Source organism: Semicossyphus pulcher, unplaced genomic scaffold (assembly GCF_022749685.1).
Source record: "Semicossyphus pulcher isolate SPU_LCO1_2020_fin unplaced genomic scaffold, fSemPul1.0.p SCAF_22, whole genome shotgun sequence".
Classification (NCBI taxonomy): domain Eukaryota; kingdom Metazoa; phylum Chordata; class Actinopteri; order Labriformes; family Labridae; genus Semicossyphus; species Semicossyphus pulcher.
In genome coordinates this window covers 8,503,461-8,525,557 of record NW_027211696.1, presented here as the reverse complement: position 1 = coordinate 8,525,557, position 22,097 = coordinate 8,503,461, and the positions used below count along the sequence as shown (strand labels likewise).

The 22,097-nt window shown below is 42.4% G+C and overlaps 1 protein-coding gene across 4 annotated transcripts in view; it reads right to left on the bottom strand.

The window, feature by feature from the left end:
- Window positions 1-720: 720 nt before the first annotated feature.
- pdlim5b (PDZ and LIM domain 5b) overlaps window positions 721-22,097 on the bottom strand; it is a 44,137-nt gene continuing 22,760 nt past the window's right edge. For 2 of the 4 annotated variants that reach the window (XM_069673213.1, XM_069673212.1), the window contains exons 4-13: window positions 15,385-15,418; window positions 14,541-15,049; window positions 10,867-11,021; window positions 9,676-9,703; window positions 5,735-5,898; window positions 3,068-3,248; window positions 2,794-2,974; window positions 2,545-2,665; window positions 2,347-2,462; window positions 721-2,027 (exon numbers count right to left, since the gene is read on the bottom strand). In XM_069673213.1, coding sequence (XP_069529314.1) covers window positions 1,938-2,027; window positions 2,347-2,462; window positions 2,545-2,665; window positions 2,794-2,974; window positions 3,068-3,248; window positions 5,735-5,898; window positions 9,676-9,703; window positions 10,867-11,021; window positions 14,541-15,049; window positions 15,385-15,418 — 1,579 coding nt within the window. In that variant the 3' untranslated portion in view covers window positions 721-1,937. Of the gene's footprint in view, window positions 2,028-2,346; window positions 2,463-2,544; window positions 2,666-2,793; window positions 2,975-3,067; window positions 3,249-5,734; window positions 5,899-9,675; window positions 9,704-10,866; window positions 11,022-11,262; window positions 11,290-11,423; window positions 11,445-12,271; window positions 12,295-14,540; window positions 15,050-15,384; window positions 15,419-22,097 lie in introns of all 4 variants that reach the window. The other 2 variants (XM_069673214.1, XM_069673215.1) reach the window with 2 other exon arrangements.

Genomic DNA, 22,097 nt, shown 5'->3' with positions numbered 1-22,097 from the left:
ATTTTAATTGTGTCAGAACAGCAGCACAAAAAACACACTATGAATCCCTCTGGTTCAAGTGAGGAGAGCTTGATGAGTACAACACAGTAGTACTAATGCTGCAGCTCAAACGGCGTCCCGACAACACACCTACTAATGTGAAAGACAAGAGTGCACTCACCGTCTCCTGTCCGCTTGAACAGCAGCTCCACAAGATCCAAGTTAGATTTCAACTCTACCGTGGTGTCTTTAATTCGCCTCTGTTCCTCTTTCTTGTGAACAGACTTTCCACCAAGTGTCCCACGCGTTATTTTGAGTCTTGTTAAATGTAGAGTCGTCCTGCGAACAGCTCCCCCCTATGACGTGTTTGGGAAGTGCACGTGTCAGCTGATCTGAAAATCCAGGTACACTTTCGTCTAAACACTGGCAATAAAAACTCACTTAACATTGAATATGTTTCCTATGAAACTGCCTTTTTTTCCAGAATCATACAAAATGCACTACGTGACTTTGTGCACGCGGATGTTTCCTTGTGTTCCGTACTTTTCCCCTCTTGCTTCAGGTAAAGTGTGAGGCAGGTCATGCTGGTGCCTGTCTGCCTGCATGCTGAATAATTACTGTCACAAATACAGATTTATAACACACTTTACGTGCATCAATTATTTGCTGCAATGCTTTCCGCATATCGACAAAAGCATAAAAAGTGCGTCTGCACAAAACACAAACAAGGCATTTGCAGGAGGAAGAGTAGCTTTTTAATGATTCAATGCAGCGTCAGCCGCTAACAATAGGATATACAAGTGCTGAAAGGCTGAAGGACGCACTCAAAAGCATTGATTCAATGTTTACCCTTTTATTGAAATGAAAGTAAGATAGTTGCTTATTTTTGTCCATTGAGAATCCAATGCATAAGTTCAGACAGTTTTTTCTCTACTTTAAAAAGTTGTGCGAGACAAAGGGAGACTGAAATATATATTAACATTATTTTTGTTAATTGAACAAATTTCATGAAACATTATAAAAAACATCAGTGAACACAAATACAACATGACGCAACCTGATGGTATAAAAAGGCCAAAGCACAGGCACACTGCAGGGTTCACTTCTGCAGTGTTTAAGGAAAACAATGACAAATACATTAGCATAGATTTAATCATAATACATTTTAAATTATATGTATTTAAAGGTCTGGAACTAGTTTAATGAAGTAGATTCATGTTCTTCTCATGAATCATTTTCCCCCTGAACTATAAGTGTAACAAAATATACACATAAAGGACAGGACGTTGAGCTATTATGGGACTATATCTTTGCATATATTTGATGCAGTAACAATGAAACTTGATCTGTGTGATGTCTAATTAACACACAGTGCAACACATTTGTTGTGCTTTTATTTGCTGGGAATATTTGCTCATTTCATGAGTTCAAAAAAAATAAAAAATAAAAAATATTCCCATTTTTATTCTCAAGTTGAGATGCCTGAAGTTTTTGTCGCCTGAACTCATACTGAGTAATAAATATTTTCCCCCTAATGTTAAATAATTCTTTCACTCATTCTGCTACTATAATAACTTCTAGTATCTTTCCACTTCAATATGTATTTCCTAATACTGTATGTGACCCCTGAGGGGCTCAGTAGGTCATCGCAGTAAAAAAAAATCGTTTTCTGTGTTAAGCAAAAATGCCCCATCGAGAGCTTAACTCACCTCCAGCACAAGTTAAAAAAAACAATTGTGAGAACACGTCTGAAACCTTCTTGCACAGATATTTAACTAGCAGGGTGCTCCTGCATGTTCGGATCTATTAAACCGATAGGAAGACAAAACTAAAGCTTACAGTGGAACCTCTGACCCAATCTTATTCTACTACAAGTACAGTTTAAACTCTGAAAATATTTAACACAGACTGATCTATTGATTGCTGTAAACTGTCATCCTCGCCCTGTCCCAGGCAGGTCAGATGTTGACAGTGTGTGCGTGTTTCTTGCACAGCGCTTTATCCTTTTTGGAGAAGAACGCCTGACCTTCCAGGCTAGTGGAGCACACCTGTGGAGAGAGCCAAAGAGATACAGAGATGTGTTGTTATTCACACTTTACTCGCTTGTTTTTTGACCATGTGTTGTTGCTGTGTATAGCCCCTTATACACTGCAGTTCCACCTCAGCGCTGTATAGAAGCCCCGCAGTCATGCAGCCTTTGCTATGTTACACTGGACCGAGTGGAAAGTGCGCTAGGTGGAACGACTTTGCCTCACCGTTCTGCCTCACCATTCTGTTTTACATAAAGGACGGCACATAACAGAGGCGTAATAATCTCGCTTTGAAGTGGCGGTGTATAAGGGGCTAATGACTGTGTCCTCGACTTACCGCACACACAAAGCAGGTGTCATGCCAGGTGAATCCCAGAGCCTCCAGGAACTTATCTCCCGCCTCAATGGGGAAGTCACAGCCGTGACAGTTTGTCCCAAACAGCCTGTAGTAGTCTGAGTGAAGAGAACATTATTTGTTTAGAGGCATTAAATATTTTACAACATGTGTTTCACTGTTATAGGCTATAGACTCTACCTTGTTCACAGTATGGCTGTCCATCCTCCATGTGGAACACGCTGCCCCTGATTGGCTGGTAGCAGGCGGCACAGACGAAACAGGACACGTGCCAGGTCTGTTTCAGAGCATTCATGACCTCCTGCAGAGAGAAGATAAATGAGGAACAGCTGGTTGAAGTGAATATAAGCATTCATCCTGTTATTATCCTCAGTAAGAGTAAAGAGTTTTCAGTACTGAGATTAAACAAAGAAAACTCCAAAAACTCACCCCCAGAATCTTCTGGTTGCAGCGGGCGCAGGCGGGAGCGAAGAACTGCTCGTAGCAGTTTGCGCAGTACACCTGCCCCTTCTCCTCCACGAAGCCATGCTCCACCAGGGAGGAGTGGCAGTGATCGCAGTTAAACTCCTCGGGGTGCCACGACATGCCCATGGCCACGAGGAAAGGGCCCCTGGTGAGAAAAAAACGCAAGGAAGGAGAGGATGTGAGGAAATGATTTAAGGATTTTAAGTTGTAAAGTAGTAGTTTTTCTGGTGTTATTTACCTGATGACACTGTTGCACTTGTTGCACATCGGGGTGCGGGTGCCGGCGGGGATGTGCTCGGCCTGCTGCACCAGAGAGTTGAGATCCTGTGGGTGCGGCTGTGGGGTGGGGCGGTCTGGACCTTTGGGAGCAGGAGTGGCAACTTTGCCAAATGAAGGAAGTGCTCCACCCTTAGGAAAACCTGAACCAGCAGGGGAATAAAGGGTTGGTATTAAAGAAGTTGCAAGAATTGAAATGAATCCACAATAAAGCAAACTATTTATACATCCAGATAATAAACAGGAACGGTTCGATGATATCTAACCGCCTGAAGCATGAGACAGCTGGGTGGGGCAGGGCCACCCGACCCAGCACAGACAAGGGATCAATTTTTCCCACCGAGGGAAACACCACATTCCCAGAGTCAGAGGAGACACCTGGAAAAATAATCCCCCTCCTCTCATCTCCAAACACATGGAGAGGATGCACAGAGTGTCATTCTTTCTCTCAGAGCAAAGACGCATCCAGGACGGAGGTCAGCGCTATCCGCCCTCAGAGGGAGAGCTGGAGGGTAAAGGGAGCGGGGACAGAGACACTATTGATATAGAGGACTGTTATCAAAGACTCGGCAGGTCAGAGGACAAGTGCTCCCTACATTTCCTTGAAACGGAGCAAACGGACTGAATAAACAGAGCGGGAGGACTCGCGGGGATGTGAGGAGACTGTGGGAGCGGGTTTAAGAAGAAGGAGGATAATAGAGATTGAGTGTGATGGAGACGTGTGAGGGATAAAATGTCTGTTACGATTTAATCTAAGAGCTGATCTTGTTATAAATTAAAAAGACTTGCAATATTTTCGGAGTTGTTTTTTGGTAATTAAAGTCCAACAAACAATTAAAATTAAATAAAAGCATAAGGGCCTGTGTCCACTAACAGCCTTGTTTTGTTGCGCTGGCAGCGCCTGTTTTTTATACAAACCAATGCAGTTCAGCGTCAGCTGTTTTTTGTCGCAGTGCTCTCAGTTGAAATAGTTAATAGTTCTCCTCCGCCATTGCTGTTGACAAAGTTGATATGGTAGGTACCGCCCCTTCTTGATTATGATTGGTTGGTGGGGGAGAAGTGACACTGACGAGCACGCCGGTGTTCCAAAAGGAGCGCTGTGACAAAAATCAGCTGACGCCGAGGACGTTTGTGAGTTTAGGAGGCTGAACGTGGAAAACGCTGAACTGCATTGATTTTGTATAGAAAATAGGCGCTGAGAAAAACACCGTTAGTGGACACAGGCCCTAAAGGATTCTTAATTTTCAACTAGGACTCTACTAGCGTCGGTATGGAGAACGCTTTGAGAAAGCAATTACATCTTGGGAAATTTGGAGAGTTACAAGTTGGGGAAAATAATCTTATTTAATGGTTAACTCAATACATATAAAAGAAGGATGAACTCTTTTAAAACCATGTTAAACATGTTTTAGTTTAGCCTCGAGTCTGTTGCACAAGAAACGAAAGACAGGAAGAAATACCAATGAACACATGTCAAAAACATCATGACCCATAACAGCTTAAAAGCATAACAGTCATAATTGCTTCTGTTACATTAAAGGTATTTTCCCTTGATGCAGAAGCAAAATGTTTCTCCCGATACGAGCTTGTCCGTGCCAGCCTGAAAGCTGGCACGGACAGCCGGATGCTGACAAGCCGTCACTTTAAACGGATCATTTGGCGAGAGCAGAGACTGAGGGCTGAGCCACGTTAAATAGGACAGAAGTGAAAGAGAGATTTGTCGCTGCTGTCTTGCTGCGTGAGGAAGATAAGGGGAGAAGAAGTCGACACGAGAAGACGTCCAAACTGAATCACAGCAGGACTGAAAATCTCTTTTTTGTCTGCTCTGTCGCTGGAAATACAGACACAGACGGATGGAAAGTAATGCGAATGACACACTGGATTTAAGCCGCTGTGTGTCACATTTAAATATAATTATAGTATCTTTAAAAAAGGTCTTCAAACAACATCATTTTCTTTCATATGTAGACATGCAGTCAAATTTATTAATGAATGTAAAGGTCAGGCAGCACATTCCACACCATGAGATTGGTGCTTGTTGACTTGAAGTGAAGTATGTGTTAATCTGATAAATAACCGAGCACACAGAGAGCTAACTGTGGCCTCTCCCGCTCTCACCCCGCAGCACCTTTCAGCAGGCCGTTCTTTAAGGGCCTCCTGGGAAGCGTGCAGGGCACATAGTGCATCTGTTCATGTATGAGGGCAGACTTGTGTCTAAGTATTCCTAATAATGACCCCTGACTGATGCCTTTCAGCAAATATTTACCCTGACCACCTCAGGGTCCCGTGGCAGGGCTCGCCGTATTTAAAGAGCTGCTTTCACACAAAATAAAATACATAATTCTCATTTTCACAATCTATTTAACCGAGGGGATCTTGGGAAAAGCCAATAATCTGAGCTCATTAACGGAATACCTCTGGTTTTTATAGGGCTCATAATCTTAAATGGCTTAGTGTCAGGCGCTAAAGCGGCAATAAATGTCAGAGCGGAGCAGCGGCGATTTAAAGACACGAGGCTGCCCTCTGTGGGCCGAAAGACGCGACTACACCGCATGAATTGTGTGTTCCTGGCAGAGGCAGAGCTATAGCTGTGTCAGAGGCAGTAAATAACAGAAGTGTGCATCTCTACCTGATGGACCGCCGGGCTGGAAGGAGGGCTTGTTCTGCGCCACTGGGCTCTTGAAGGCCGAAGCAGGGACGACGTTGCCGTTCCTGGGTGCTGCTGGAGATTTGGAGAATGTTTTCGCCGCGGGCGAGGTGTGCACGGCGGGAGCTGTTACGTCAAGTGCCTCACTAGGAAACAAATATACAGATTCATATATTAACTCACTATAACACATTCTTATTAAATACTTACACTCTTTGTTTTATCCTCTCTTAAGTCGGAAGACCGGTCACAGCTCTCACCTCTTATCGTTTGTGGTGTTTTTGTGCAGTTCAAACATATTTAGCTACAAATTGGGTCACATGTCTGACTAACAAAGAAATCTGAGAGTCAGATTGTGCCTCCCTCACAGACTTATCCCGAGTGCAGGTTCATGTTTACATCCAGTTGGTTGAAATCTCAGTGACACATGCAAACAATCACGACAATTATGGGGCACTCTCAATTTAAGGATACGCACCGCTGCCCGCTGTCCATACGGTTTTCAATTACCGACATGAGGGAACAATTACAGCTGGGGATGCCATCGTATCTTCTGTGCATGTAGCCGACTCTCCATACTTTACAGAGATGACTGCTTGTATAATTATAGTGCTGCTTATTTCTTTTGTCCTCATGAGACAGTCGTTTCTTTTCACATGGCAGAGCCACAGTATATTTTAGTATAAAATAAGAAGCACCAGCCTTCCTAGTCCCCATCCTTCCTGTGAGCCGCAGAGGTCAGACTCAAAGAAAAGCTGAAAATGTTTTACATGCATTTCTCAGCAAGAGAAGATTTCATACTTCTTTTTCTCTCTCTTCTATTTATCCAGGATCAAATATTCTTTGTTTTTTTATCTACATCTGATGCATCCCTTATAAATAGTGAATAATGTGAGTAGTGTAAAGGAGCGCAGTAGATCCCAATCAAACAAATGAATACGTGATTGCTCAGCAGCCATTAAAGAAGTGCTGTTGCCGCCCAGTTGAACCAGTTTAGCAGGAGATCTGCACCAACAAGTACACAAGCTGTTAACCTGAATGTGTTGGCTTGTTTTGCTACAGCACAATGCATGTTACTAACACAGCCACTTATTTATGGCTTCATTTTTTTCTCATGCTTGTAAGGCGTTTCTGTTGAAATCACCTCACTAGTAAATGCGACACAATCACTGAGTACATTAGCCAGCAACTAGGAATTATTATGATGTCTCAAAGAAATGATAAGAAACCCGAGATCTTTAATAGAATATGAACAATACTGTGTTTATATTTAGCATGTTAACCTCACATGTATTACTTTGGATGATGTATAACAAGACCAGGTATGAGGCTGAATTATACCAAGGTTAGAGAACTATGACCTACTGTTTAGAAGAACTGATTCATATTGGATTTACGTTTTTCCTCAATGCTCAAACAAGTCAACTGCATGAACTTTTTACTCTCTACTCTTCATGCACAACTACTCCCTTCATGCCCCGGGCTCATGGAAAGCCCTTCAACACACTGTAAAGGTTAAAGTTCGTCCCTCTCTTGCAGAGTTTAGGACTTTCTAGCCACTGTGTTTCAAATTGTAACTGTTTTAATAGTTATTTTATTGCTCTGTTGTTTCTGTGATTGATTATATGTATTTGTAATCTCAACAGCACTGGACCTGGAACTAAAGGAACTTGTCTGATTGGATGTTTTTATTTAAGGTGATCTTGAATAACAGGGAGGCAGACACATCTGGCTGTAGATGTTTGCCTTAAATATATATGTATATATGATTGTGGTTGTTTTAGACATGAAGTTTGACTGGTTTTACATGTATGTATCCTGTCTTATGTTTGTATGTACGGCTGTAAATGCCGTTGCATTATAACCTATGTTCATGATAATAAATCCATCATTGATTCACAATTGATTTGACCATAATTTCATACAATAAATAAATAGATTAATTCATTTGATGTGAAGTTAAAATCTAAATCTGATGTGGTTATATCTGTTTGTATCACACAGTACCGGAAAACAGGGAGTGCATTGGTCTGTTGTTTATATGTGTCTGTATAGGAACTAAGGGTTTTCTCTGTTACCACTACGACCTAATCAGTAGATGCACTGGACAATGAAAACGTGAGCGGATATGAAAAGGACCTTATTAAGGATTATTAAGGATTCTGCAACCTCTTTTCACTACAAGCGGCTAACGAGGTATTTTTGTTTCACTATTTTTGTCTTTGTTTTATATTTATAAATGTCATTTTGTCCATGATTTGTTTCATGCTAGGTCATGTATCCTGTATAAGTTGGTGATGCGTTTGTATTATTTTTATACAATTGTAGTTCCCACGGCGTGAGGAAGGCGTGATGATTTTACAGAAGAGGATTCATGAAAGAAACATGCCCGAGAAATAAACGGCCGTTTTTAAAGAAGCGACCTGTGTGTGTGTGTGTGCGGTGAAGAGAGCGACAGCGGCTGCTCATTGTTTGTCAGGAGCTCTGTGCTGCTGCCTGTCAGCCAGGAACCTCTTGGAAAAGAGATTTTTGATCTCAAGAGTTATTTTTCCTGGTTAAATAAATAAATAATATAAAATATGATTTGGCGCTATAAGAAGAAGAAGAAATAAAAAGTAAGAAATAAGCAACAGCAGAAAGAAAGAAAACAGTTTATTGAGGGAACTTTTCTTTTAAAAGCTGACAAATAAAACTGCTTAGGTTAGTGAAGAGAACAGATGGAAAGACAGACACGCTCAGAAGAATAAAGTATACGATTACAGGAAGCAGGAAGAGGAAAGAGATGCTAAGATGTGCACACAATGCAACAGAGTAAGTATGTAAGTTGTAGTACTAAGAACACGTCTAATTTTACATGCATGCGTTTCATTTACAATTTGCATTATAATAACAAATAAAATGTAGCATAAAACCATTTTTATAACACAGTTTGTTTGCATGGGTTTTTGCTGAATCATGTTTCATTCCCTTTGTACTATTATTGTTTAATTTTGCAGTCAGTATGTTTCTTATATTGTGCCAAATGATGACTTAATTTAAGTGTAACATTGGTCGAAATTAAATAAATAAAACATTCAACAAGACAAACTGAAACCTCGCCGACTACACGTTCAGCAACCGCGCTGACACATCGTGATGCCGATCTCTCAGCTTGTTGTACTTGTGTCCTATAACTTCTGGGTCCAGCTTGCTCGCTCTGATTCGCCCCCAGAGGACAGAAGTGAAGGAGAAAGAGAGGAAAAAGGGAGAGAGTTAAGACTGTAGGAGGAAAGTGAAGGAAGCATACGGACGGGTAAGTGGAAAATAGCAGCAAAGATAAAGCAGAGGCTTTGTTTGTGCAGATGTGATTTGATTTATAACCCAGGACAGATGTTTAATATCTCTGCTCTCTTTAGGAAGAAACTAAATACCGCTAACATACGGAGAGCAGGAATCTCCCTCTGGCAGCGCCGCTATTACCCACAATACCACTTAATTACCCACAGTTTCCAGTGAGTGACACGCTGATTGGCTGATGATGTGCTGCGGAGGGCAGACTGTGTTTACTGCAGATTAAATCGACTTTAGTACGAGAGCAGAAGTAAAAAATCACAGCCCGTGTTGAGTCTACGGCCGCCTCCTCTCAGTCATCTTAGTTTATAAGAGCTCTCGATGTGGTTGCTGCAAATTAAGCCTTTAATTAAGCATGGTACTGTGGGAGCACAGGATCGGGAAACGGAGGTTTAACCCTGGATTAGAGGCTCGCAGAGATGCTTGTATGAGGAGTTTGAGGGCCAGGTCTGAATCTGATTAAGAAATAAGAGTTACAGTAACATCTCCACGGCTATAACACAAGTTGCTGCTCAAAGACGAGAGGAATCCAGAGGGAGAGGGAATAAACACTCAAAAACACATACCAGATTTAATCATCAAGAACCACTTACTTCTTTCCGCTGTTTTCTGGAGCTTGCTCTGCAACAAAGAAGGAGAAAAACAACGTTAAAAACAATGCTTTTCAAACTTGTTTTACATTATGTGTGACCGCCATCCCTTCAAGCTGAACCCCGATGGGACTTCCTGCATTTATCCCTTCAATTGTTCACAGCTGCAGAAACACACCGACAGCCCGGATTCACATCAAACGTTCGAAGCTCATCACATATTCCCGGGCCCGTCTGGTCACATCACTCGTCACGGAGAGAGAAGGATGAAAGACGAATGTCTCGTCTTACTTCATTTTAATATGTTATAACTGTAAATGTCATTTTGAATCAGCTAAACTCATCCGCGAGCGTATTGAGAGGGAAGCCCAAAGCCGCAGCCTGCTCATGTAACCATCAATGTCACTTACAGTCACAACAGTGCTATAAATAATATGATAAATCATACGGTGGTGAAAGCTTTTAAACTACTGTGACTGTAAGAAGTGTAATATGACTTTTATTCAAAGAGGGAATTGAGTTTAAAATAAGAAATGGGATTATAGACTGTATAAAAAGATGGACGACATGACAGCTCCCTAAAAGTTAAGCCAAAACATCTCTATCGCCCCCTGCTGACTGGCTGCAGTATAGCTCATAAAGCCCGCCTCCTCCATGTTAACAGATGGGACATGAGTCAAACTATAAAATCAAAATACACATCAAATAAATGTTTCTCAAACATGGTTTCTGTCATTATAGTTAGTTCTTATCATGCTGATTTACGTCCAAGTGTTCATTTTTCTGACAAGTCTATTTTTAATTGATGCTGTAAAAAGGATGATTGACAGCTCTGTTGACAAATACGGCTCCTGCAGATGATCTGTTCCTGATTAGCAGAGTAGAGGACGAATGGGGAGAAGAAACGTAACTAAAACAGTCACTACAGTCATTGAACGTCTGCTTCAGGCCAACACAAGAAGCTGTTCTGCTGTTAAACATGCCGACGTGTGGGACCCTTGCTGTTTTTATTCGGTAAGTTAAGTGTTTGTTCTGGCTCAAAATGACCCATCACAGTGGGTATTTTGGCTTCACTTTTGTACAATGAGAGTAGATGGAGACGTGTCGTCCATCTATATATATATATTGGTCATTGGCCAACACTTTAAGGCTAGTCTTTATACAGTGGTCTCTATTACAGAGCTTGGTACTCACCATTTTCAGTGCCGGTGAGCTGGGCCAGGATGCGGAAGGAGCGCGACTGGGAGGTGCCGGTTCTCGGTTGCCAGTCCTCCGTGTCCTCGATCAGACGCTTCTTGCTGGAATCGCTAAGAGGAGACGCGTGATTCTCAGGCTCCTCAAATGGCTTCCTGTACAGACAGATCAACCAAATAATAATGAGGTTATAGATGTGGACAGCGTCTATGTTTATGAAGAGGTAACCATGACATCAACAATTGTTACATTGTTAGATATTAACCGTTTAGTGCGTATCTGGATCCGGTTTATACACACACAAACTCACAGTTATAGAAACAACAAACACACACAACACTCCTATATACAGCACTATGCAAGTGTGAACTATCTGCTTATATGTCTCACAATTACCTCCTTGGTTTAGCTGGAGGTGGAGTTCTGCAGGCGAGCACGAGAAGGCAGAGAGGAAGACGCAAGAAAGAGTCACAATTTCATAAGTTAGTTGCTTAATATAATGTACGACACGAAACTGTTTCTCTTTTAAAGTCAAGAAACTGTTCGGACCTACTTACTTAAGACTTCTTTGAGGCGCACTATCAGAAGGGGAAACCACAGAAGAAGAAAACCAGATAATGAAACTATAATTCATCTTATTATTATTATTAACGGTAAAGAAGTGGAAAGTTATTAGATTTACTACGCTAAAATGGTGAAATTAAACACACCGACTGCATGGGAGTGTTTGAGATGAAAGTGACAGTTACTACGTCCAACCACAAGGTGGCAGTAATGTGCTTCTTAAAGACAGGATGTGCTTTTTCCTTCTAATATAATTTGACTGCACTCTAGTATGCAATAACATTTATGTGGAGTGTTTACATGCTCAGTTTAGTTCAAGGACGGGTCCAAACTGTGAGTCAAATGTCTAAAGTCCAAGTGTGTGCATTATTTATTCTGTGTGTGTGTGTGTGTGTGTGTGTCAGGTGAGTCGAGGTGAAGGATGATGAGAGGCAGGCTATTCCTAGCCGGAGCAGAATAAACTCAGCAGTGATTTTCCCGCCTTGAGTAAACACACTGACAATGGCAGCAGATGCAGAGCGGGGCGACTACATGTAAATACAGTATTAGCTAACACAGCCTGATGCTGCTGGGAATATGAACGAGCGGCGCGATCTGACCCCCAGTGGGTGTCCTGTGGTGTCTCGGAGATGGATTATTTACGGGTGTTTGCAGGGCCTCGTGAAATGAGCATGTACAGTGAGCGGATGAGCACGGCCGTGAGGTTTGTGAGCGGTTAGCTCAAAGAGGTGCACGCATGCCTTTGGTAATCATAAACCAGAGAGATGTGAAGGCTGTAATCACATTCCACATAGTTAGAAAGCTACTGCACGGCACATATATTATCATTCACAGCACTAACTTGGTGTCTGTCTCTTCCTCCTCCTGTGGGCAAAAAGAAGGGGTAAATGGAAAAGGGTTGAAGCCAAGAAGGAGCATGAATAGAGCAGCCTGAGATACAGAAAGTAGTCCCGAACACATGCTCTCTATGTGAAAGGCCCTTCTGAGAAATGTGCTTAAAGAAAACCACAGAAAGGACACACTAAACATGCAGGTCGGGACAGAGAAGACACACATACATGCTGCAAAGAACACACTCTACCTTTAAGCTGGCAGCGCAGAGTTTCAGGCAAGAGAAGGATTGAAAAGATTACACAGTAAAACTTGTTTAGATTAAAAAAAGACAATTAAGAGACAAGTAAATATGGGTGTGTTTTCTAAGTATCTAAGTGTGTAGCCTTCTGCGAATTAAAAACAGATCTGTGTGACCTATTTTTGCAGGTGAACCAGAGTAAAGAACGAATGTCAAATCACTTAAACCTCCCTCACTTCGCTGTAACCCAACCAGCGAGCCAAATCCCTCCTGATGCAGCTCGGTCTAGCCGAACCCAGCTCTGTCCCCGGTCCCTAAAAGCGCAGATCTTCCAGGATTCAGGCTAATTAGAAACAAGTGTTACACCAGCAGTTGCCTGATGGGCAGGCTGCGTGTTTGGCAGAGCTGCAAAGCCCACTGTCGATTAGAGATAGGCGGGCAGTAGCATCAGTTCGCATGTTGTCTAGACTCTGTTCTCTTTCCAGTTGCCCTGTGGAAGATTTGAACAAGATGTGCAGCATGCCTGGGATTTTGCTTGTGTGCAGCTGTGTGAAAACATGGGTGATGGGCTGTTTCAGTGTTGGCTTTTCAAATTAGATGCATATTGGGGGCTGAAACGGGGCATAAGAAGGAACAGAAGGGAATCTTGTGTACCTGCTGACTGAAGCACACAGTGTAGGTATAACATAATACTTTCACTTACACTAGTGTTGTTCCTATATGAATTACAGTGTTGTAAATACAGCCTAAAATGCAGATCCGATACAAGCAAGTGTGTCAGGTGATGCCCTGATACCACACCATAGTTTATGGGCTCCAATAAAATATCTACCTGTTTCTTATTCTTCAAAACAGCACTAGCAACTACTGTTTTAGAGTGCCAAAGAAGAACTACTTCAGGTAAATTAAGAGTTAATAGCAAATAGTAACAATAAACCTCAAAGCTAGCTAAGTGTCAGTTATTACTGTTTTCCCATCACAAGTTTAAGTCTGTACCTTTTTCAAATTTCAAATTAAGACAACTAAAACTTTTAAAAAACGCAAATTAATGGGGCGGATGTGGCACAGTAGACAAGTGGGTTGTCTCGCAACCAGAAGGTTGCCGGTTCGATCCCATCTCTTGTAGTCTACACATTCTTGGGCAAGACATCCATCCATCATCTATACCGCTTATCTTGTTCAAGGTCGCAGGGGTACACCCTGGACGGATCAGCAGTCAATCACAGGGCTGACACACAGAGACAGACAACATTTCCCGCTCACATTCACACCTACGGGCAATTTTAGAGTCACCAATGAACGAGCATGTCTTTGGACTGTGCCGGAGTACCCGGAGTGAACATGCAAACTCCACGCAAAAAGGCACGTCCGAACAGGGATTCGAACCAGGAACCTTCTAGCTGTGAGACGACAACGCTAACCACTGCACCACCGTGCAGGCCTTGGGCAAGACACTGAACACCAGGCTGCATAGCTAGTATGAATGAATGCTTAATTAGATCCTGTTGGGCAGACTGGCACTTTGCATAGCAGCCACTGCCAGCAGTGTGTGTGTGTGTGTGTGAAAGGGTGAATGTGACATGTAGCGATCAGAGGACTAGAAAAGCTCTACATAAGTACAGTCCATTTACCATTTACCAAACCAGCTGCATGTTCAAAATCAGTGTTTCGCCAATCATCTTCGGACACAGGACGTCAGGATGGACAACAAGCAGCTGCTGCTAATGTTAGCTCAGCTTGTTTCGAGGTGGAAATACCTTAAGTGTACGTAGTCAGGCAATGCTAACAATGATAGCAATCATCTCACATGCACTCAGGGTGAGTAGTAAAAATAAATGTATTTATTTTCTGATCACAGTGGCAGCAGAGGGGAAGTTTATATTGGCTAATTCTCAAGTCTAAGTATCAGAATTGGTGTAGGGAAAGAAAAAGTGGTACTGGAACATCTAACTTACACCAAAGTGAGCTTGTCGCATGTACTGAAGTTTTCATATAGAAGATGGACCATGTAACAGAAAACATGATGAATGGTACCTACCCATTGAAGTTCTCTGACAGCCCCTGGCTCTCCAAAAGACCCCGTCTCTGCCCCATAGCCACCTCACAAGCATTGGAGTTGGAGTACAGGTTGATGGGTGTGTTATAGACGGAGGACTGTGGGACATTAGGATTGGAGGAGGGGGCTGTCACTCTAGCTGGAGAGGAGGAGTTAGACGAGGAGGAAGAGGAGTAAGGAGAGGTGAAGGTGGAGCGGCCAGAGCTTGGCCTGGCTGGAGTTGAGTCTGGGGTAGCCGGGCTCGACTTCAGCGGAAACGGAGGCTGTGGCTGAGAGGGAGCAGCCGGCGTGAAAGCGGACGATGCGGAGGGAATGGTGGCTACTTTAGGGGCGTCCGGGGTGGGAGAAGCGGTGACCGCGCTGCCGCCCGCACCAAAAGGCCGGGCGGTTTTGTTGTAAGCGGGGCTGGACTGAATTGATGGCTTGGTGTATGTGGAGCTCGGGGCGGGGTGAGTGATGGGGACGGGCTTTATGATTTCTTGAGGCTCGTCCTGGATGAAAGGTGGAGACACACAGCATGCACACACGACAAATCCACGATCAAACTCATGCATGTAAAAAAGCAAAGCAGAACAATCACATCAAAATGAGCTGTGTATTCACACTGAATGAGAGTCATGCCTGTGTCATACAAGTTTAAGAGGTGCTATAAAACGTGGCCTCTCAGGTCAGCATGCCGAGCCAATCTGGTTTCTGACATCATCTCAGAAGGGCAAAGTAAGCGTGCTGTTTTTATAAAGTGGTGTAATACTGAGATACAAATGGAGCTTAGTGAATGTGAAATGCAGTAAATATACAATATTTATGTGAATATTTTGCTTCTTACCTTGGGGACTCCATTTTTAGGGGTGCTGGAGGGTCTGCGAAGACAGAAAGAAAACTATGAAAACACTACAAACAACAACTTTGTAGCAGCCGTTCATAAGATTACAATATTGTTTAATTGCTTCACTTTTAGGGAGCTGTTATGTTGTCCATCTTTTTATACAGTCTTTGTACTTTATCAATCCACTCCTGTATTTCGGGGGAGGTCAGGAATCAACCAGTGCCTTGCCATCACCTTTTTTTACCACAGGTCACCCTGCCTGAAAATCAGCACGTCCTAAAAGTAATGTGAAAAATTGCAGGGGGAGACGAGTGTTAAATATGTTTTCTAGTGCCTTGTGAAATTCTGTTCAGAAAGGCCTGGGCCCCTCCAAAATACATGCCAGTGATCGGCCTCTTGAGATCCACTCTGTCTCCATCATTTTGCATCTCCTCCAGCGAAATGTGCTTTCTGTTTCGGTGAATTAAAAAGGAGCAAATAAAATACTTCCACCCAAACTACATGTGACAATTTTCTGCATTTCCACTGGAAATCAAACATCATCATCAAACATCCAACCACCAGCAGTGAAATCTTTTAATGTACAGCCAAAACATCTCTAGCGCCCCCTGCTGACTGGCTGCAGTATAGGTCATAAAGCCCGCCTCCTCCATGTTAACAGATGGGACAAACTATAAAATCGAAATACACGCCAAATAAATGTTTCTAAAACATGGTTTCTGTCATTATAGTTAGTTAGTTAGTTCATGCTGATTTACGTCCAAGTGCTGTTACATGCTGCAACATGCCAACATGCGGGATCCTTGCTTTTATTTTCGGTAATTGTGTGTTTTGGTTAGCGGAGGGGGCTACGGCGACTCCACCCGTCGATCTCTACTGCACAACTCTGGCTCCAAATGAGTCACCATCGCATGATGGCAGCGCCTATCACGGTGGGCTATTTTGGCATCAATTCCATACAGTGAGAGCAGATAGAGATGTGTCGTCCATCTATAAATACAGTCACTGATATAGTAAACTACATTTATGTTATGGAACATTTTTGGCTGTTTTTTTTTCTATCACAAAAGATTTTTTACTCCAAAGTTTGATTTATTTGTTCTTCTTTCTTTTGTCTGAGACACACAAGTTTATCTTGGATGTGAGAGCGCCCTAAAAAATCCCCAAAAGAGGGGATTTTCAAAATAAAACCGCATTCCTGGCCTGTTATAACTTAGGTTTGATTTGCAAAATAAATACATAAATAAGGTTTCCAGTTATAGATGGCATATCTCAAACATTGCAAAGCTTGGGAAATAGTTTTTCTTACGCACTGAAATAACAAATGGCAGCCTGGAAAGCAGGAGATGTTCAAACTGAGCTGTAACAGGTTACAGTAATTATATGTTTTCATATGCAAAGCCACCAGTATGTGTGAAGTTGCTTTACTTAAAGATTTGCATCCATGTGCAGACTGGTGCCGCAGCTGCCACAGTTGTATCCCCCGTGGGCGGGGAGGAGGGTCTGACTGCGTGTTCTCTTCAGACATCATGGATAGAAATCAGTAAATATCCAACAAACATTCAAATACACCCCTTCATGTCATATATAAAGCATCTGTTTGGGCCTGTCAGGTAATTTAAATGTGTTAAAATGATCCCATTAGTAAAGCATTAACACTCCAGACAGATGCCTTTGTTAACACTGTGTCCTATATTTGGTCCAGACACGCAGACAATGTGTCCCTAATTCCTCATTAAAAAAAACTGAAAAAAAGGCAGACAGTGAGTCAGCAGGGCTGGTTCTGCACCAGGAGCTGTGGTATGTCCTGCTGCTGTCCCTCTTTCTCTGCCATATTAGGAAAACAATCAACAAACTCTCACATATTTCCTTCTTCACTGAGCCTGGCAGCGGGGTTAATAAAAAAAGCCCCACCCTCCCGCCAGATGTTGATTTAATCTGTGCCCATACTTCCAGTTACAGTTTCCACACAGCAGCTAATATAGACTATGCTTATTTTCCGATGTACTTGTATTATTGGACATGCTTATGGAGAGGCAGCAGGCGGTGCCAGGGGAAACAGTGAAAGGTCCAGAGATCAAACAGCACATTCCGTTACAAACAGGACCCAGTCTACAATGAGGCAGTGTGCGTCTGCCATCGGTGGCTCCGAGCTGGGCGGATTCGCTCTCTATCTGTCTTTTCCCACAGCAAACTGAACAAACACTTGCTCGGGTGGTCCTGCGAACATCTGCTCAGCTCAGCCCCTCTGTGCTGTCCCGCTCCCTGCAGAGCTGGACCTACTTTTGTTGTGTTGTGACAGAGAGACAAACACTGACTGAGTGTGTGGGCCCACGAACGAAAATGTACTTTTTGGAGCCAAATGTGCATGTACAAGGTTAACCTCGATTTAAGTGGACAATATTGTAACGCCAACTGGTCATTGTGGCGTAAGGCCTATTTGTGGTCAGCTACGTTTGAAGTTCTACTTTTTAGATGGATAGTATAACACACCTACTGTGGTAGGGGTGGGACAAAATATTGATACGGCAATATATCATCGTCCTGACTCGTGCAATACAATTATCAATATGCTGGCGCCAAATATCAATATTTTCATTTTTACCTGGAATGGCTGCGTAAAATAGCCCGTCAATAATCTGTGCATGGGCTAATTCAAAACCCTGCCCACCCTGTCAATCTGGGTATGGTGATGCCTTCAAATGTTCATCATAAAACTGGATATTTAAGGTTCAAACCAACATTGGAAGTTACAAGAGACATTTATATATTAAATATAAGCAGAGCAAAAATGACATCGATCATGTCATTGTGCTCTGATAAATCTGTAATCATTTATGTTTCATGGATCAACTATTATTATTCTACAGGTTATCAGGCCAGGTCAAAGGTTATCAAAGGCTAAATGCTCAGTGAAGTAGCAGGTCACATGAGACTAGAGAGAGGACAGTGGATAGTGTCGGAAAGGGCCGAGGGTGAGAGTTGAATCCGAGGCCTCCACATGGCTTCTATATATGGGAATGCACTAAACCAGCGCTCTAATACATGAATTTGAATTCAAAATTCAAACTGAATTCAAGCAATATACAATTCAGATTCAACTTCAACTACAAGATCAAGTATGTGTTTCTAATGAAGAGATGTGTGGGGAATGTAGTTTTTTATGTGTTATTTCAGTTTCTATATGTTCATCTGTGCTTTTTATAGACGTCTCCCTAGGACAACGTTAATTTAACTTATCCATAAATATATAATAAATAAATCTGAGTCTGTTCTGATTAAAGTAATGTCTAGTCTATAGATTCATACATATATGCTATATCAGTGGTTCTCAACTGGTCTGGCCTCCAACACTTTTGGGTCCTGACCCACCAGTTGAGAACCATGGTGCTATATGATATAAAAACTAACTATAATAAGAAATATTATCTGAACATATAGCTGTGAAATGAAGTGTAATAAACGTGTAATAACTCTGTTGTATCTTGTATGTTACAGTATCACAGTTTGTGCTACTGTTTGTGCTCCTAACACAGAGTAATCCTGCTCCTGTTGAAGATGCAGTCATGGCTTTTCTCAGCCTAGAACACGCTTCGGCTGGTTCCTCCTAATCTAATCAGCATGCCTTTTTTATTACATTACAGATGCTGATATCAGGGAGATTTATTTATGGACCGAATGTTTAGACTATAAAGCTTTAAAAAAGCTGATATGTAAGTGTGAGGTATAAATAATGAAATTATCCTGACAGCGGGCGTGTATTTAGTAAGGAAAGAGAAAGTTGTTGAGTGTGGTTTTCATCAACACAGACTTGTCCGTGCACCCATTCTGTCACACACACACAGAATAAGAGAAGGAGGAGGTTAACCAGAGCAATACGCCTGAGGGCGAAGCACGCTGACGCATTTCCATCCCGCCCCTGTCACTGAGAGGGCCAAGAGAAACAGTGTGGCGTATGGCATTTGACTGAATGATGGAGAAGCTGAAGGATATAGATTTACATATGTATTTTTTAACATGGAGGAAAAAGCGCACGAAAGAGTAGCTTTATATTTGCAGCAAAAAGTTCCATGATGCAATAACCTTCGGACTCCAAGCATCTGTCACTGCTTTCGATACACATCATTTGGACCCTAACATATTAAAAGCAGGCTCAGAGTCAGATCGAAGAAGAGATATTAGATGTGGGAGATTAAATATGGGTTGAATTCACACACATTATTATCGTCACGCAGACGATACGTTCTCCCAGAACTTAGCTGAATCAGATCAGTCCTCTCGTTTCTAACTTATATATGTTGAAGCTCTGTAGGAAAGCTGGCAAACACTCTATGTTTTCTCAGTTGTGCCGCTGCATAAAAATCTGAAGCAAAGCAAGAAGAAGAAGGAAAACAGGAAGAAAAAAAAAACATAGGAAAGCAAAACAAAAACTCCAACAGAGGGATGTGAAATTAGCGGGTGTGGAAAACAACTCTTCTCTGTGTTTTTCTGTGCAGCCGGCCCGTCCGCTCGGTGGCAAAACTCACAGCTTGTGTCTGGCGCATGGACCCTCCTGTTTCCCGTGTTTCCCCTCTTCTCACGGCCACCTCATATTTCAACAAAAATGAGCATCTTAAGTGGGAAATCTAACTTTTAAGTACGGCTCACACGGACAGAGTAAGAACAGAAGAGGGGACGGTGATTTAAAACAGTGACAGAGCTAACAATAACAGAAACATGGCTGCTGTTTCCAGACTAACAGCTTATTAACATTTAACTGGACGGCCTGTTGCTGCTGTCACTTGCTTGGACACTTCGTAGCGCCTGTGTCGGTACACGTGTCGAGTAGGAGCCCTGTGTGCTTGTCTATATCAGAAGTCACATGCGTCAAAATAACATTCATGGCATTCGTTTCCATGCGCCTCTGCAGAAACTCTCTGGTCATGTGTGCTCATCTTGGCTTGCGAATTGTGGAATAAAGGTTAACCAAGGGATGAGACAAAAGATATTACAATTTGTATTTAATTGCATTTAGTAGTCCAACCTCAATAAAGACCAGATGGATGTATAAAGTGAGCAGCATAATGAGGGAGTTCTTCTTAAGGTCAGATCTCTGGACGCAGCAACCATAACAGAATAAACTGCAACTGCAGTTAAAGTGTCTTTTTAATGCAGGTCCAAGCGTTGTAACAAGCCCCCATCCTTTATTGTTTTTCCTCCGACCACCACGCCACATCTGGCTAAGGCAGCCAGGAGTCAGAGGGGGCTGTGGGAGATATTGGATTGTCCTCTGCTTCACCCGGTTATATACCATGAGACCTGCTGGGTGTACATTGAGCATGCATGAGAGTATTTGTAGATTTAACCCGAGGTTGGCTAGCTTAGTTGTTTTAAGCTGGAGTAATTGGCCTGAGGGCAAAAAAGAAAACTTGTATTATATACTGCCGAGTCAAACACGTATGATTAAAAACAAGGCTGCAGAAGAAGAAAAGGTTATATAACCAGAAGAAGAAGCTGGAGGTAGAATATATCTTCTAGGCACACACACACACACACACACACACACACACACACAGACAGCGGGAAACACTAAAACACTCTTGTGGTGTCGGAGCAGACATTAGTTCTCGCGTAAAACATCAGAAAACGGTTAAATTGCAGAGCTGTAGTGGCGTTGATTGTCTTTGAGGTTTTTGGAACCAGGTGCAGCCAGCCACAACCTCTGGGGAGTGGAGTTTCATTGCGTTGCGCTGCATATTTCAATGACAATAAATAAACAACAATTATCATAGTTTCCTAAGGAGACTTCCCACGGCCGGCTGGTGGAGCTGACTGCTGGCTGCTCGGCACCCTTCAGTCACATAATAGCAGAACAAAAAGTACTCATAAAATTCACTCATTACTGCTTGTCATACAGCAGCTGCAAGTATAAAGTCAAAATAACTATCACAACACTCTTACACTTCAGTATTCTCTGTCCATGAAATCTCCTGTATTAGCTTATGTTAAGCGAGCGCAACCACTCTCCGCTCTGACATCCTCAGACCACACTCTCCGAAAGGAAAACCTGGTTTCTCCATCTGTCACGAAACACACAACAGCTCTTCACTCATTCAGACTCATCTGGACAGCACTGTTACGATTTACAGCACAGTGGAGCGACAGGATGGGGAGAGCACTTTGACGAACTCAAAGTCAGTTTCCTCCCCGATGAGAACATGTTTCCCCTCACCTAGCAACAGGGAAACAACTAAAACATATTCGCATCAATGACTGAGTTCCCTTTTGGCTAGACAATGTACGGAAAGGCTGCGTGGTATGTGACACTTAGGTGTTGCTAAGTGGATACTTTTTGTACATTACAGTATCTCCAGCTATTGGAATGATGTAACAGCCCTTGTATAACCATACACATTGGGTAATGTACGACTGTAGGTGTTTACTTTTGCATTTAAGTAAGGGATGCTGTATATTGAGCAGACAGGGTGAGCAGTCTCACCCTAAAGGGGTTCCACCGCTATAACCATCTGCTTACTATACATTATCCCACTTATTACACAGCTTTTTACTTACAAAATCAATTATTTGACACAATGTATGGATTTGAAAATTATTTTTTAATTCATAAATGATTATCTTTCTCTTTTCCGTTTACAAATAGTCCGCTACACTCATAGTGAGAGCTGCATCCATAGCATGAGCTAAGCTAGCTCTTATTACTCACATTAAAATAA